Source organism: Physeter macrocephalus, chromosome 3 (genome assembly GCF_002837175.3).
Source record: "Physeter macrocephalus isolate SW-GA chromosome 3, ASM283717v5, whole genome shotgun sequence".
NCBI classification, from domain to species: domain Eukaryota; kingdom Metazoa; phylum Chordata; class Mammalia; order Artiodactyla; family Physeteridae; genus Physeter; species Physeter macrocephalus.
The window spans coordinates 16,922,243-16,937,680 of record NC_041216.1 but is presented as its reverse complement, the minus strand read 5'-3'; the positions used below and the strand labels follow the sequence as shown (position 1 = coordinate 16,937,680).

At 36.3% G+C, this 15,438-nt stretch overlaps 1 protein-coding gene across 2 annotated transcripts in view; it reads left to right on the top strand.

Annotated features, from left to right (window-relative positions):
- KDM1A (lysine demethylase 1A) overlaps nucleotides 1-15,438 on the top strand; it is a 64,409-nt gene that overhangs the window by 12,426 nt on the left and 36,545 nt on the right. The window contains exon 3 of one of the 2 annotated variants that reach the window (XM_024125263.3): nucleotides 10,806-10,865. The exons of the other annotated variant lie outside the window; for it this stretch is intronic. Within the exon in view, the coding sequence (XP_023981031.1) occupies nucleotides 10,806-10,865 (60 nt within the window). The remainder of the gene's footprint in view (nucleotides 1-10,805; nucleotides 10,866-15,438) is intronic. 2 annotated transcript variants of the gene reach the window in all.

Genomic DNA, 15,438 nt, shown 5'->3' with positions numbered 1-15,438 from the left:
CCTTTAAGCACTGGAGGATCTGGTCATGGGTAACACTGAGGTTTTTTGAGTGAAGGTGCTGTACCAAAATACGTGTTTTGGAAAAATCAATCTATGTGCTCTATAAGGGCAAAGTAAAGGAGTAAAGAGACTGGGATTGGAGAGATGATTTAGGCTATTTTGGTAATTGAGTTTACTGGATTTTGATCAATGGAAAAATGTTCTCAATATCAAAGTTGAATTTTTTGGCAAACGAGGTTTGGGTTTCAGGAATTCCCTGGTGGTCCAGTGGTTAGGACTCAGCGCTTTCACTGCTTGGGCCCTGGTTCGATCCCTGGTCTGGGAACTAAGATCCTGCAAGCCTGCACGGCGTGGCCAAAAAAAAAAAAAAAAGGAGTTTTGGGTTTTTTTCTGTTTGGATTTATTTAATTGGTAAAAAGTTCTCTGTTCTGGGTTAAACACTGTTTGTAGATTTGTCAGTTTTTAATAATAACAATGTGGCATTTAGTTCTGTGGTAGTCACATGGGTAAATGTATATTTCATACTAAAATATTGCTGCTTATGTTTAAAATTCACCTGATTTGTTTTCTTAAACATTTCCATGTATTTTTATATTTACTATACACTTCTGAATATATTTGTTTTAACAAACGATGGTTTTATTTGGTTTTCCAGTACCTTTTCTGTCAAGATAAAAGTGGCAACTGAGCCTGAACAGGTTGTCTTTGGAATTGAATGTTTGGTTATTAGTGGTGCCACATAATAGTGGAGTGTCTATAAAATAGAGTAAAATCTCGTTTGGAGTTTACATACTGGTTTAGAATAATTGCCGCTCTGTTAAAGTAGCTTTCTATTGGAGAAAAGCTTTCTTCCCTTCTTGACTCAATTGTTACCCTGTATACCTTAGATTATTCCTCAGTGAGGTTTTACTAAGTTAACTAATTTGCTAGCACTTAGCTTTTTTATTTTCATACAAAACATAGTTTTTTTCCCTTCACTGCCTTTCAGCAGTTGAAATTTTCCAGAAAAATCTCACTAGTAGTTCCTGGATTTAAATTTTTGTATTGGATTACTGTTTAGGAACTCTGGTTTGGGATTACTGTTTAGGAACTCTAACATTTGGGGTTAGAAGTAGCTTAGTTGTGTATACCTTAAGATTTGTATGGAAACTTACTCTAAAATAAATAAAATGAAATTTGAAATGGGTTTTTAAGATGCCTTTCTTAAGACTTCTTCGTGTTAACGGATTTCTCAATAGAGACATCAGAAGTATGTTTAAAATATATGTATGTATGTGCATGTATCTGTATGTGTACCATTTTTCCAGGCTCAGTGCTGTGCTAATACTCTAATGAAACTCAAAGCCTTCCATTAACCATTGATTAACTCTTCAAATCAATTTTGTTATATATTGTTAGCTGGTCGGTGATGACTTTATTATATTCCATTTTATTGAATGACTGTGGGAAGAATCACTTTATCTCCTTGTTTAAAATAAGGATTCTGGTGAGAATATAAACAAAGGAAAGTATTTGCTCTCTTCTCTGTTGTGCATCGTAATTTTGGATGTGTTTGGTGTATGTGTTTGAAAGAGATGTAGGCTTTTAAACAAATTACAAAACAATGAGATGTGAGAGAGTGCTATGACAAAAAATTCTGTGTGGTTTTAATAATTTGGAGGCCTTGTTCATGTAATAGTCATGCTGTAGATTGAAAGTATTTAAAAATCACACAAAAGGAGATGCAACCTGAATTAGTAAAAATACTAAATTTATATAAAATATACAAAATGTATGTGTATGGGTAGAAGAATTTAGCTTAAAATTCAGTGAAATTTGATAACAAATACTGTTGACAAGAGATTGACCGAAAACTTGATGAGTTGCTTTATTTGCTGTAGCAAAAATCTAAAAGGCAGAACCTTTTGGACTGTCCTTTAGAACTCGGTGTAATAGAATTTGACCAAAGAGCTGAAGATGGACCTTACTTTAAAAGAAAAAATCAATGGTTGGTCCCAATATTTGTACAGTGGTCCTTATATTTTCATAGTTCTTTGTTTATAAAGTACCCTGATCATCTCTCCTATGAGGCAGTCATACTGATTGCAGTCAGTAAAAATGCTGGATTTGGCAGTGTGGATAGTTATGGTCAGAGTTCAGGTGAATACTTCTGTTTATCAGGCGGTAAGTACTCTCAAGTGGCACATCCCAGCCTTTTCTCTCTCCATGCCTACAAGTGCACAGCCCCCATACCCAGCAGGAGACCCTCTTTTGTAGGTTTAGTAGAAGTTGCTAGGAAATTGATCCCTGAGGAGTTGTTTATGTTGGCATTTTGGCCTGCTAGTGTCAGTTAACTAAGTGCCTGAAATCATTTGATTTTCTCATCATATGAAGGATGATGTATATACATTTAGAAAACAGACCTAGGATTAATTTTCTTGCCTTTTAAAAAAAAAAAAATTTATTTATTTATTTAATTTTGGCTGTGTTGGGTCTTCATTGCTGCACGCGGGCTTTCTCTAGTTGCAGCGAGCGGGGGCTACTCTTCTTTGCGGTGCGCTTCTCATTGCAGTGGCTTCTCATTGTGGGGCACAAGCTCTAGGCGTGCGGGCTTCAGTAGTTGTGGCACGCGGGCTCAGTATTTGTGGCTCACGGGCTCTAGTGTGCAGGCTAAGTAGTTGTGGCACACAGGCTTAGTTGCTCCGCGGCATGTGGGATCTTCCCGGACCAGGGCTTGAACCCGTGTCCCCTGCATTGGCAAGCGGATTCTTAACGACTGCACCACCAGGGAAGTCCCAACCTTTTTTTTTTTTTTTTGTATAGCATCATTTCAGTGTTCTGATTTGGAACTATGCTCCAGAATAACTTACTAGAGAACTGGGGGAAAATGTCACAGGCCAAAAAGGTAACCTAGATCAATTCAACAAAATTTTTGTATTTTGAGAGATTACTAAAAATGGACCAAGATGTATATTACTATCCAACACATGGTCCCCACTCTCAGATAATTTATAGCCTAGTATGAGATACAGATGTATACATAAATGTATAATAGAAGGCAAAATACTCTTAGATGTTACATTTCAGGGTAAAAATTTGGAGAGACTTAGAGGCAGAAAGCGTGGAAAGGAAGGAAGTCTTCAGATCCTTCTTTACTTACAGGAAGAGTTTAAAAAAAAAAAGAAAGAAACCCAACAAGGTAGGGGATTGGTGGTGTGGAGGGGAAAATTTTTATAGAGACATTTTCTACACAAAATAAGATTTTCTCAAATGTGCAGCTCCTCATTCACTTTATTCTACGTACATTAATTGTAAAACTATAGTGCTTTGTTCCAGGCATGGTGCTGGATTCTGAGGGTTCAAGGCTGAAGACTAGGTCCTCCTGCAAAGAATTCACAGTCCAGTTTAGGGTTATAGATATTAATTGACAACAATGAAGAAACAATACAATTAAAGTATATACAAAGTATGGTGGGACTGCAGAAATTGTTTTTCCCAAAATTGGATTTTGGAAGTTTTACTTTAAACATGAAGGAATGAAGTTAATGCTTTTTTTTTTTTTTTTTTTTTTTTTTTTTTGCGGTACGCGAGCCTCTCACTGTTGTGGTCTCTCCCGTTGCGGAGCACAGGCTCCGGACACACAGGCTCAGTGGCCATGGCTCACGGGCCCAGCCGCTCCACGGCATGTGGGATCTTCCCGGACCGGGGCACGAACCCGTGTCCCCTGCATCGGCAGGCGGATTCTCAACCACTGCGCCACCAGGGAAGCCCTGAAGATAAGGCTTTTATGAAGCAGTTTGAGAGCCCTGATTTTTAACTGTTTACTGCTTTTGACTGTTAAGAACCATTGAATCAGATGCTACCAAGTTATGTTTGGTCTTTAGAGATTGACCTGCTTTTCTTAATGAATGATTTTATGTTATTGATTATTTTGCTTTATTTTTTATTAAGGCAAAATAGTAATTTGTTTAGCTGAGCAACTTTATTTTTGTAATCTCCTCGTATTCTTTTGCTACCATCCTTTATTTGGTGTGATCATGGATAATAGAAGAACAGGATACTTTGAGGATTTTCTCATCTGAAAAATTGGGCTTGACATGAGGATCATATGAGAAGATATGGGTTCCACTTTTGTGTACAAATGTCTTGTATTTATTAAGCACAGTTGAACCAGGAATACGGTGGGTTGGTGTTTTTTAAAATTTATTTATTTTATTGAAGTGTAGGTGATTTACAGTGTTGTTAATTACTGCTGCACAGCAAAGTGATTCAGTTATACGTATATATATACACACACACACACACACACACACACACACGCTCACACACGCATTCTTTTTTAAAATATTCTTTTCCATTATGGTTTATCATAGGATTTTGAATATGGTTCTCTGTGCTGTACAGTAGGACCTTGTTTATCCATTCTGTATACCCCAACCTCCCACTCCATCCCTCCCCCAACCCCGTTTCCCTTGGCAACCACCAATCTGTTCTCTATGTCCATGATTCTGTTTCTTAGATAGGTTCATTTGTGTCATATTTTAGATTCCACATATAAGTGATATCATATGGTATCTGTCTTTCTCTTTCTGACTTCACTTAGTATGGTAATCTCTAGTTGCATCAGATCGGTGTTCTAGTCAGGAAAAAATCAGGTTAGGTAATGGACTAGGTTGACATACATACTCTGTCACTTTTGGGAACTGGAAAGTGTATGTGGTAGCCCATTTTCAATAATGTGAGTAGACCATTTTTTACAAAATAGATAATTGTTTAAGCTTTTATATGTTAAATCATAGGAGGAGTGGCAAATCTTGGTACTTTCTAATAAAGTCTTTCTCTCCTCAGAGAATAACAATGTAAATCCATGTATCAACTATCGAGATATAACATTAAATTTTGCCATATTTGCTGATCACAGAGGTTTTAAACATTTGAAAATAGAATTATTTTTGCTTTTGCTGTTTTTTAGCATCTTCTGATGTTTGAAGATAGACGAATACATATGATTAATTAAAGCCTGAGAAGTTGTATGTTTTTCATAGCATTGTAGACTCAAATCATGTTTAAGATGGAAGGAGCCTCTAATCATAGCCCGGCAAGATACAGATAGCCAGAGTTCTGAAAAACTGTTACATGAGCAGGAAAAGGGGACTCTCTTGTTGGGAAATACATTCATGGTTATCAGTTGTGAAAAGTTATAATGGTTCGTTTAATAGCAGCTCCAGAATAAAGTTCCATATTGGCCTTTTTAAAAACAGGTAAATAACTAGAAAAATAAGCTTTGTTTTTAAAAAACTACCTGTACTCAAACACAGCTTAAGCTTGGTAGTTGAGCAACATAGCATAGCATCTGAATTGTGGGCTTTCTTTGCAACATTTTGAAAAGTGAACCTCAAACCAAGATTTTGCAACAAAATAAGTAAGGAAAATCTATGGAATGTGGAGGGAAATAGCATGTGAAAAAGTCAGTTCTTTCAATTGGCTTACAAAACCTTTGCTTTCTTCCCTAGCTTGTAGGGCTTTTACTTTCTTTTATATAGGATCCCTGCTACTGAGCTTCTCAGTTCTGCCCCAGTGTTACGTTCAGGAGCAAAGCAGTGCTACAGCTCCTCCAGTGGTACAGTGAGAAAATTCCAGGCAGGCTCCTACCTCAGGAAGCATTGTTGTCCTGCTTTCTAGACTTTAAGGCTATCTTTTTTAGTTCTTTATTTTATTTTATTTTATTTGCTGTCTTAGGTCTTTGTTGCTGCATGTGGGCTTCTCATTGCGGTGGCTTCTTTTGTTGTGAAGCACAGGCTCTAGGCGTACGGGCTTCAGTAGTTGTGGCATGCGGGCTCTAGAACGCAGGCTCAGTGGTTATGGCGCACAGGCTCAGTGGCTCCACGGCATGTAGGGTCTTCCCGGACCAGGGCGCGAACCCGTGTCCCCTGCATTGGCAGGCGGATTCTTAAACACCGCGCCACCAGGGAAGTCCCAGTTCATTATTTTAAATGACGGTGTAACCCTAGAATTGCTGCTCTAATTGGAGGTTTCATTTTGGTTAATTTTGTTGGGGAGTACTGATCAGTGTTAAGTGTTTTAAAATGCCTCTAATGTGCTTCAGAGGAACCCCCGAGGCTCTGCCTTCAGGCTAGTTTAGTCTACCTCTCTGAGCCCAGTTTACTTTGCTTTGCGTTTCTTTGAGCTGCTGTAGATCATTTATTCTTCTGCCAAAAATCATAGTCAAAAAGCTAGTAGGAAAGAGATGTATCAAGCAAGAGTGGTATACTTGAAGGTGTTTTTAAGCCACCTCTCACTACAGCAGGGACAGGAAGGCAGCACGACTTGGTGATGGTCACCAATAATTCATTTTCTCAATTTTTTTATTTTTTACTTTTTTTATCATTTATGTTGACCAATTCCTCTTTGAAACTGTGACTTTCCTTATGAGATTAAACATACAGCTGCTTCAAAATTTTTTACCTCTATGTTGATTTAAAATTTCTTATACCCATTCTCACTTGTGAGTTTTTCCAACCATCTTTAGAGTATTCCCATTTAATTTTACTAACCTGTCTCCCAGATTTCCCATCTTGTCCATTGTATTACTATTCTCCTGAACTTTGGAAGCTTGGAGTCTTGAAAGTCCCTTATCTCTTTCATCAAGTCTCTTGTAAAGTCATGTGTCTTCCTGTGCACAGCCTCTTCACCTTGTCCATTTTTACTGTCACCTTTTTTTCTGCTGGATTTCACTTCACATCTAAATTATTTCAGTAGTCTTTCGACTGGATCTCCTTTATCTAGATCACCTTTCTCCTCTAATCCATCTAGTACAAACTGATTAAAATATCACTTGTTTTGTTGCTTTCCTGGTAAAAATACTATTCTCCTGCATTACTGTTAAGATCAAGTTTAAGCTTTGGCCCTGAAAATGGCCCATTTCTGCTTATCCTTTGTGTCTCCCACTGCTCTTTGAGGTCATCTCCTTCGTTAAGCAAGGTGCTGTGTGCGATTCTTCGTACATACCATGTCTGTGGTTTTCTCCTTGCTTTTGTAAATGTTCTGGACTATGCTGTGGTTTCACCGTCCCCCGCACCCCCCACCCCATTCTATCCAAATTTCTGGATTTGTTTGGAAAAGCTTCCCTAATTCCCCCAAGTGTGTGTTTCTTGTTTCCTTTAAAAAAAAAAAAAAAATTTCTTTCTGGATATTTTTCATCTTTCCCCAGTTAGATTATGAGCCCTTTGAACTCAGCCTTTTCTACTTTTGATTTTGTGCTTGGCAGTTTGGATGGGTATTCAGTAAACATTAAATTTGTGAGATTATTAAGTAAGAAACTCAACTAGTGTGTTAACGTAGTGCAAACTTGTGTGTTCAAAGATGGTTTTAACTTTTGAGGTGTTTTTTTCCTTTGCCAGTTTGTTAGGTTCGATTGAAGTCAATCCTTGGCAGTTATTTTTATTCTGTAAATTTGGTAAAATTTTGATTAAATAAATTTTGATGAATTGATTTTCTGTTTAAAGATCATTGCTTCCTAGAAGATTTAGTAATTCCTCAAAATGTTTACAAAGTTATCAGTTAATGTGATTCCAAGAAACTAAATAGTCAAAATGTGATGAATATGTTGTTCAGTATGTTCCTGGGAACAACACACCAATGATTCTCACCTCCATGCCTGCCAGATAAAAGTATTTGAATGTAATAGACTTCCTCTTAAGATGTTGAAAGAGTGGTCTCTTGAGAGTTTGAATCAAGATGAAAAAACAATTCAGTAGTGTGACTATAACTAAAATACTTAATGTTCTTCAAGAATAACTTAACAGATCTGTAAAAGATTTATTAGAGGACAACTGAAGGGCTGCTATGTAAGATAAACTGAAAAGATTTTATTTTCAACTTGGAGAAGATATGCACAAATAAACTGTATTAGGGTCTCTACTTCAAACTTGAGGATTTTGTGTGTGTGTTGTCGGCGGGGGTGTGTGAAAACAAAAGGAAGTCTGCTCGCTCAGTAGTGCCAAAATCAAGGTGATATTAAAAAGTTACTTGTGTATATTTTCATCTTCTGTTTTGAATTTGAGCTCATGGAAGATAACAACCACATTTGCCTGCTGTTCCATGTCTTTGTGCCGCTGTCAGAAGCAGAGTTCTAGGCCCGAAAGACCCGAAGAGCAAATGAATATGGCATTTTATATGTTCTAATCAGAGACACTACCTGGATGGAAAGTTAGCTGCAAACATTTGTATGTGTGCTGTTCTTAATAAAATGAATATTCTGTTAAACAATAAAGGAGATTAATATGTAATTATAAGACTGTTTCTTATGCCAATTGTATTGCATGATTCTGTGCTTTAAACATTATAGCATGCTGGCAAAATAAAGAATCTGAGAGCTGGTAAAGCAAAAAAAAAAAAGAGGAAGAATTGGTCTAGAATACCACTAATAAGAATGGTGCTGTTTTCCACTGTCTTTGGAGAAGTAGCCACCCTCAAAATACTCATGAGTATATTGTGATTAGAGAGAAAATAGCAACTTTACTTTCAAGCAGGTTATAAATATTCATCAATTCAAGAGACAAATATATTGTTCATTTACTTAATTGTAAGCACTTTTTGTTTTCCATCATTTCTTTCATGTTTATATCATCTTCTGCTTGGTTTTCTCCTGTTTCTCTGCTTAAGTAGTATTTTAGAGTTTCATTTCTTTTTTGACTTTCTATTGCTATGAGAGATACCTTTTAAAAATCTTTCCAGAGTATTGAATATTTTCTATGTTTCTCCTATGTATTTTTATCAAAGGACAGTGTCTTTATAAGAATTTTGTTAGTACCTCTTTTCAAAAGCAAACAGCAAAAAAGACTGCCTTACTTGTTGTAAAAGAGCAGCCTTGTTGACCTTTTGAGCACATAAGTCAGGGGTAAGAAATCCATATTTCTATTAAGAAAAAACATTGACAGGAAAAAAAAATAAGTACAGTAAATAGCATATTGTATGACATGTAGTGGGAGAAGAAGGAAAATGATAGAAATAGAAAGGGTAAAATAATTCAGTCTTAATGGCAAGCTTGAAAGTGTTTTTTGGTTTTGTTTTTACTTATTAAGAAGTAGTGAGATACCATCATTAGAAGAGACTGTTGTTTTCATTCTTTCTTAAAGAAGCCAGAAACATAATTTGAGAAGGAAGAGCTATGTTATTCCTAATGCCTAAATGTTCTTCTTGGAAACTCTTTCATTGTTTTCAGCCCCTTTCCCCCTTCTAAAATAATAGCTTAATCTTCTGGTCTAGTTTGGTTCTATTTGGAACCAAAGAAAATAATGACAACAATTTTTAACTCTGAAACATTTTAACTCTGAAAGACTTTTAAATGAATAAATCCATAAGTTATTAAGAATGAACATTTTTTAATGTAAACTTTAAAAGTAAAATTTTAAATGTACAGCCTGCATTTTCAAGATAAGTTTACAGATTGGATTTCATAATTGTTGTTACCTCTTCATAATTATATGCCCTTTCCAAAGGCTGTAAACAACAAATCATATACCTTGTACCTTGTCTGAGAAGCATAACTTTCTAGAACCTAAAGTACCGTTTATACAAGAGCAATGTGAAATAATTTTAGGATGGGATTCTATTCTGCTTTCAAAGCAGACCATATACCATCTAGCAACACATTATAATATTGTCAGAAATTATTTATGTATGAATACCTTCATATACTTATAGATGAAAATGTCATTTTAAGTCTCACAGACCTGGGATCATTCTTACGGTAAGGGGGCTATGTTAGTTTTACTTTCCTGCTGCCTTTTAACTCAAATGGTGGAATAATCAATCTACTTTCTAGTTGAGATTCTTTTAGAATAGACTGTTTAATGAAGAGTGTCCAGTTTTAGATCTTTGGGGGATGGTGTTTCATATCTTCCAAAGATCACACTGTAGTTTTCCCATAGTATATCAGGTGGCGAGAGGCTTAAGAGGATCATTGCATCTGTCTTGGTGATTGATTTTTGGAAGAGTCTGGAAGATGATCTATCCTAACTTTCTCAGGTTGAACTTTCAAGCTGTGATACTTTTCTTAAAGTTATTTCTGTACATTAATCAATGAGGAAAATTTCTTAGCAGGCTTCTTATGAAGCTTGAGGTAGAAGCTCCCCCACCATCTTGCCTGCTCCAGCCTTCCCCCTTGTGTTATGTCTATCTACAAGTACTTGGCATATGACTGTGAGGTGTTTTATGGTGTTTTAATTAAAGTGTTACTGAGGAAGCACTGGCATGTTCAGATCTGGCTCTGTCTAGTATGTATAGTGAATGAAACTTCTTTTGGAACTGAATCTCTTAGTTATCATCCCTTCTTTGAAGTCAAGGGGAGAATTTTTCATTAAAATTATGTCTTTTGCTTGTTGTCTTATATATATTCTTTTTAGATAGGTAAAGTTTAAGAGACATTGAGCGGATGCTGAATTGTTGCAACTCCAGATCCTAGAGCCCATGTCACACCCACTCTCAGTCTAGCAACAAGTAGTAAAAGACATTTGGAATCCCTTTTCCCCCATCCAACCTTGACTGTTAAGACTGACAGCAAGGATTTAGCAATTAGAAACACTACGTACTTTGTTCTCCTACCTTTCAACAAGGATCAGCATGTAAAGTTGAAGTTTCCTGACCAGAATTTGGAAGACTATAATGTGATTCCCTGGGCCTTGATTCCAGAAGAAGGAGCTCTCTGAATATGCGTTAACTAGTTGGTGGTGAATTCGTGAGTCGCCAACTATTAGGCCTTTATGTCCAGATATTATCTCAATTTATGGAGTAAGGTCCCTGAGTTCTCCTCTTTCCTTCCACAGGGCAAGCAGGAGGACTTCAAGACGACAGTTCTGGAGGGTATGGAGACGGCCAAGCATCAGGTGAGGGTGGCATTAGATGCTTGCCACTTAGCAAGAGCCGCCAAGTCAGGGATTGATGCTTGCAAGTGTTTTTGGCTGTAGTACCCACATTTTAGCCAGAAGCTCAGGGGAACTTTAACCCACAGGACAGAGTAGTATAATAGGAGAAAGTGTAGCCAGAACAAAGGCAAGCAAAACCTTTTGAAGTCCTCAGGCCGATCTCAGCCCTCCACTCTTCTTCATGTTTTTGAGGAGATGGCGGGTACTTTTCTCCCCAGCAGCCTTTATAGTAAAAGTAAACATGATATAAAACATAGACTTAGAAATCATGGGACCTTTACAAAGAAAAATAACTTTATACACAGAGGGGAAGCCATAGGCTGAAAAACAGGATGGAAAGGCATTCTAGGATTAGTCAGAGGAACTATGTGGGCAAGAGAAATGGTTGTTAAGTGGTATTGGATACAGTTTTTTCAGTTAACATTACATAGTTAATCATTTTGCAGTTTAAACATTTTGTTTCTCACATGAAAATTAATCTTTGTTAAAAAGTCTGCTTGAAGTGCTGTTTCTTTTCAGACCAAACTATGAGATTTTAACTTTTGGAAAAAGTAAAAGGTTAAATGATTTATAGGGGCCTACCTGGAACAGTTAAAGTTTGTTCCAAGAATCCAAAGTAGGATATCTGGATTTCATCCTTTACCTCTTAAAGGATGCTATTGTGTGTGCCAGTGCTCAAAACTAGTTTATATATACATTTTGATAGACTTGGAATAGATATCACTTTTGGAGTTTGTCACTTTTGAACTCTTAAGTCTACTTTAAAATTATTTGTTTATTATAGTTTGTGTACAGCAGGTCCAGGGAGTATTTGTATTTTACTCTCTTGGATCAAAAAATAGTTCAATGTTAATACAGAAATTAGTACTTAGGGGATCCAGAATGTTAGAAGTAGACTTCTTTAAATGCTATTCGAAGGATTGGAGGTTGATAATCAGTACATGGTTGTCTTAGAGGAGTTAAAATTCTCATTCAGAGTCTCTATATGGCAGATAAATCTTCAAGAATGCTTTTCATCAAATGATGCACAATTGGATCTTCCATGGAACTGTTGAAGGTCAGGGATAGCCTTTAGAGCTTTAATCTTGAAGAAATAAATTGAGTTTTCTTGTTTCTTTTTGTTTTTACATGAGTAATAAGTTTACTCTTTTGCTTAAGTAAACAACATGTTGTATTGCTGAAAGTAAAAGCAGACTTTCATATAGAACTGTGGTGCTACTGACTTAATATTAGTAGAACATGAGTTTTAAGTGTTTCCAGGAATGGTGGTGACTATTCTGAACCCTTCAAGATCTCTTTAGATTTTCGCCTTGTTCAGAATCATGCATTTGTGAGATGATCAGAGTTAGAAACGTATGTTTATAAGTGATCAACGTTATTCTCTTAACAAAACCAAATGACCGTCATGAGTATCTTGGGACCAGGATCACATCTTGACTTTTAAAAAATCATATCAAGTTGGTGTTTACATCCTAAATCTTAAAAGTTAGAAGGGAACTTGAGGTCATCTTGCCTAGCTTTCTACCTTCAAACAGGTGGTATTTGTATCTCCCCTGTTTTATCAGGTCCTGAAACACAAAGTTAAATGACTCGACCAGGAATATACCCAACTGTGGAAGAGTGAGAACCCAGAGGTCTCGTTTCTTATGCGTAAACTATTCCTTACACCCTCCCTCATAGAATAATTTAAAGTGTGCGTTTACGCTAAAAATAAAAAATCTAAAGCATAAGAAATCATAGGATTCTCCTCTTTTTCCTTTTTCTCTCTTCTCCCCCTATTCTTTATTCTTTTATTTGAAAACTATTATAGGACTGGATATGGTGCATCTAAACTTACTAATTTTAGGAAGTTTATATGTACGTCCCGTCAGGCTCTTGTTTTCCCTCTTTAGCTAGAAATCTAATTGTAGTTAATTTTATCTACGTTAATAAAGGGGGAAAAAAGGCAAGAAACTCATGGAGGCCTTCTTTTCTGTTGTTATATCTCTCTTCATTCAAGATGCTACCTGTGTCAGAATCAGGGGGGGAAATGATTTCAGGGAATAGCAGTCCTATATCCTCACTTCCCCCCTCCTTTTTTCTGCTTAATTGATATATCCGGAAAGGTCTAAATTAGTCCCTTAAATATTTAACTACTTTTACTGTGTTTTGAGAGAAAGCATGAGCCAATCAGACCATTAGAAAAGGCAATTATGCTTTAGCATGACTGCATTTTGAAAGGTGATGCTGGAAATTTCCTGTGTGAAGTGGTGAGAAAGAGGAATTGAACAGAGGGCAAGATTGGTATGTAGGCAGCCTTGGGGCTTTAAAAAAATTAAGGTAGCATCTTTGAAATATTCTAAATTTCCAGAATACCAGACACTGTTAAGTACACACAAACACCAAAGTTTAAAACTGTATTCCAGAGCCAAGTGTAAATACTTCTGAATTATATATACTACTGCTACTTTTAATCAGGATATTATACGGAAGACAATTGTATTCTGTAAGCTTCTTCCCTTTAAAGGAGATACTTGAGTTAGATTATCCAGAGGGGTTTGTTAGTTCATTTTGAAATATTTTATGGAAAGAATGTTTTGATTTAGCTTCTGAGCAGTTTAGCTTCCAAATTAACATTTCTTGTTTCCTTGGAAAAAAGTTAGATTTTTTAGTCTTGCACACTTCACCTTGATTTTGATAATGGTTTCCTTCTTTGAAATAGTAATTTTCATTCCTAAAAACCAGAAGGAAGGCAATAATTACTGAGTTTTTAGGGACCATTTTTCATTTTAAAAAAATTTGTTTTTAAGAATAATTGGGGTTTTTTTTAGATGTTATATAGAAGATAGAGATGGAGAACGGTGTTATTCCACATATACATTCATGTTACAACTTTTGGCTTCTTTAATTCCTTTTGTTAAACTTTTGATGTTTGATTCAAAGATAATTTAAAACTGTCATATGACTGATATAAAATTTCTTAATTGTTACATATTTCCCAAATTAGCCAACTATATTGGAGTGATTTCTGTTGATAAGAACACTTGGAATGAGGAACCAAATATAATGTAAAATTTAGTGCTTTTTCCCCACATGGTTTTTCTGGCTGTCATTGACAGTAGTATTTTGCAGTAGGGTTGATGTTCATTGACCACTTATTAAACATATATATAGAAGATAATATAGCTAAGAAAGAAAACTACCCTATTTTTGGGAGGGAGAAGTAGAGTTTACAGAGTTCATTGGTTGTCTTATTAATAGTATACACTCATGAAATATACCAAGAAGTAACCTATTAAGAGGTATTTGGTCCAAATACTCAGGATTATTGGGTAGATAATGCTTCTTATACATGTGACATGTTTTGGGACTTGGCTTTGTTTTTTGTTTATTTATTTTGATTTGGGGGTACAGGACTGGGGACATCAAAGCTGTATAGTTGGGGCTTCCCTGGTGGCACAGTGGTTAAGAATCTGCCTGCCAACGCAGGGGACATGGGTTTGATCCCTGGTCCGGGAAGATCCCACATGCCGCGGAGCAAGCCTGCGTGCAGCAACAAAGATCCAACACAGCCAAAAAATAAATTTTTTTTAAAAAAGCTGTATAGTTTTAGAAACTTTCAAATTATTGAAATAACCTATATGTCTGATAGTCAGCATTTCTTCTTTTCATGCCTTAATTTCATGCTTCACCCTGCACAATATGGCTGTTACTGATTATTTTTTTTCCTTAAGGAGTAATTATTTCTCCTGACAGTCTTTAATTTTCGGTTGAGATTCATTAAATGTGAGGATTGTTGACTTGATCTACTGTTGTGAATACAGTATTTTTGCCCTCATAATCAACTGTGAATGGATGACTTTTTCTTCTTGTCTCCAACAACAGTATTTCTTAACGTACAGCCCACAGTAGCATTAGACATTTTTGCTTAACCTCTTGTTAACCATTATTTTTTCCTAGATAGTGTTTGCATGTCTTTGTGGAAACAACACCTCAATAGCTTAGCTATAATTTTCTAAGTTACATCTTTACCTGCCTTGTTCTTCTTTTTTTTTTTTCAAACATCTTTATTGGACTATAGTGGCTTTACAATGGTGTGTTCGTTTCTGCTTTATAACAAAGTGAATCAGCTATACATATACATATATCCCCATATCTCCTCCCTCTTGCGTCTCCCTCCCACCTCCCTATCCCACCGCCCCATCCCACCCCTCTAGGTGGTCACAAAGCATCGAGCCGATCTCCCTGTGCTATGCAGCTGCTTCCCACTAGTTATCTGTTTTCCATTTGATAGTATATATAAGTCCATGCCACTCTCTCACTTTGTCCCAGCTTACCCTTCCCCCTTCCCGTGTCCTCAAGTCCATTCTCTACATCTGTGTTTTTATTCCTGTCCTGCCCTTAGGTTCTTCAGAACCTCTTTTTTTTCTTTTTTAGATTCCATATATATGTGTTAGCATATGGTTGTTATTTTTCTCTTTCTGACTGACTTCACTCTGTATGACAATCTCTAGGTCCATCCACCTCACTACAAATGACTCAATTTTGTTTCTTT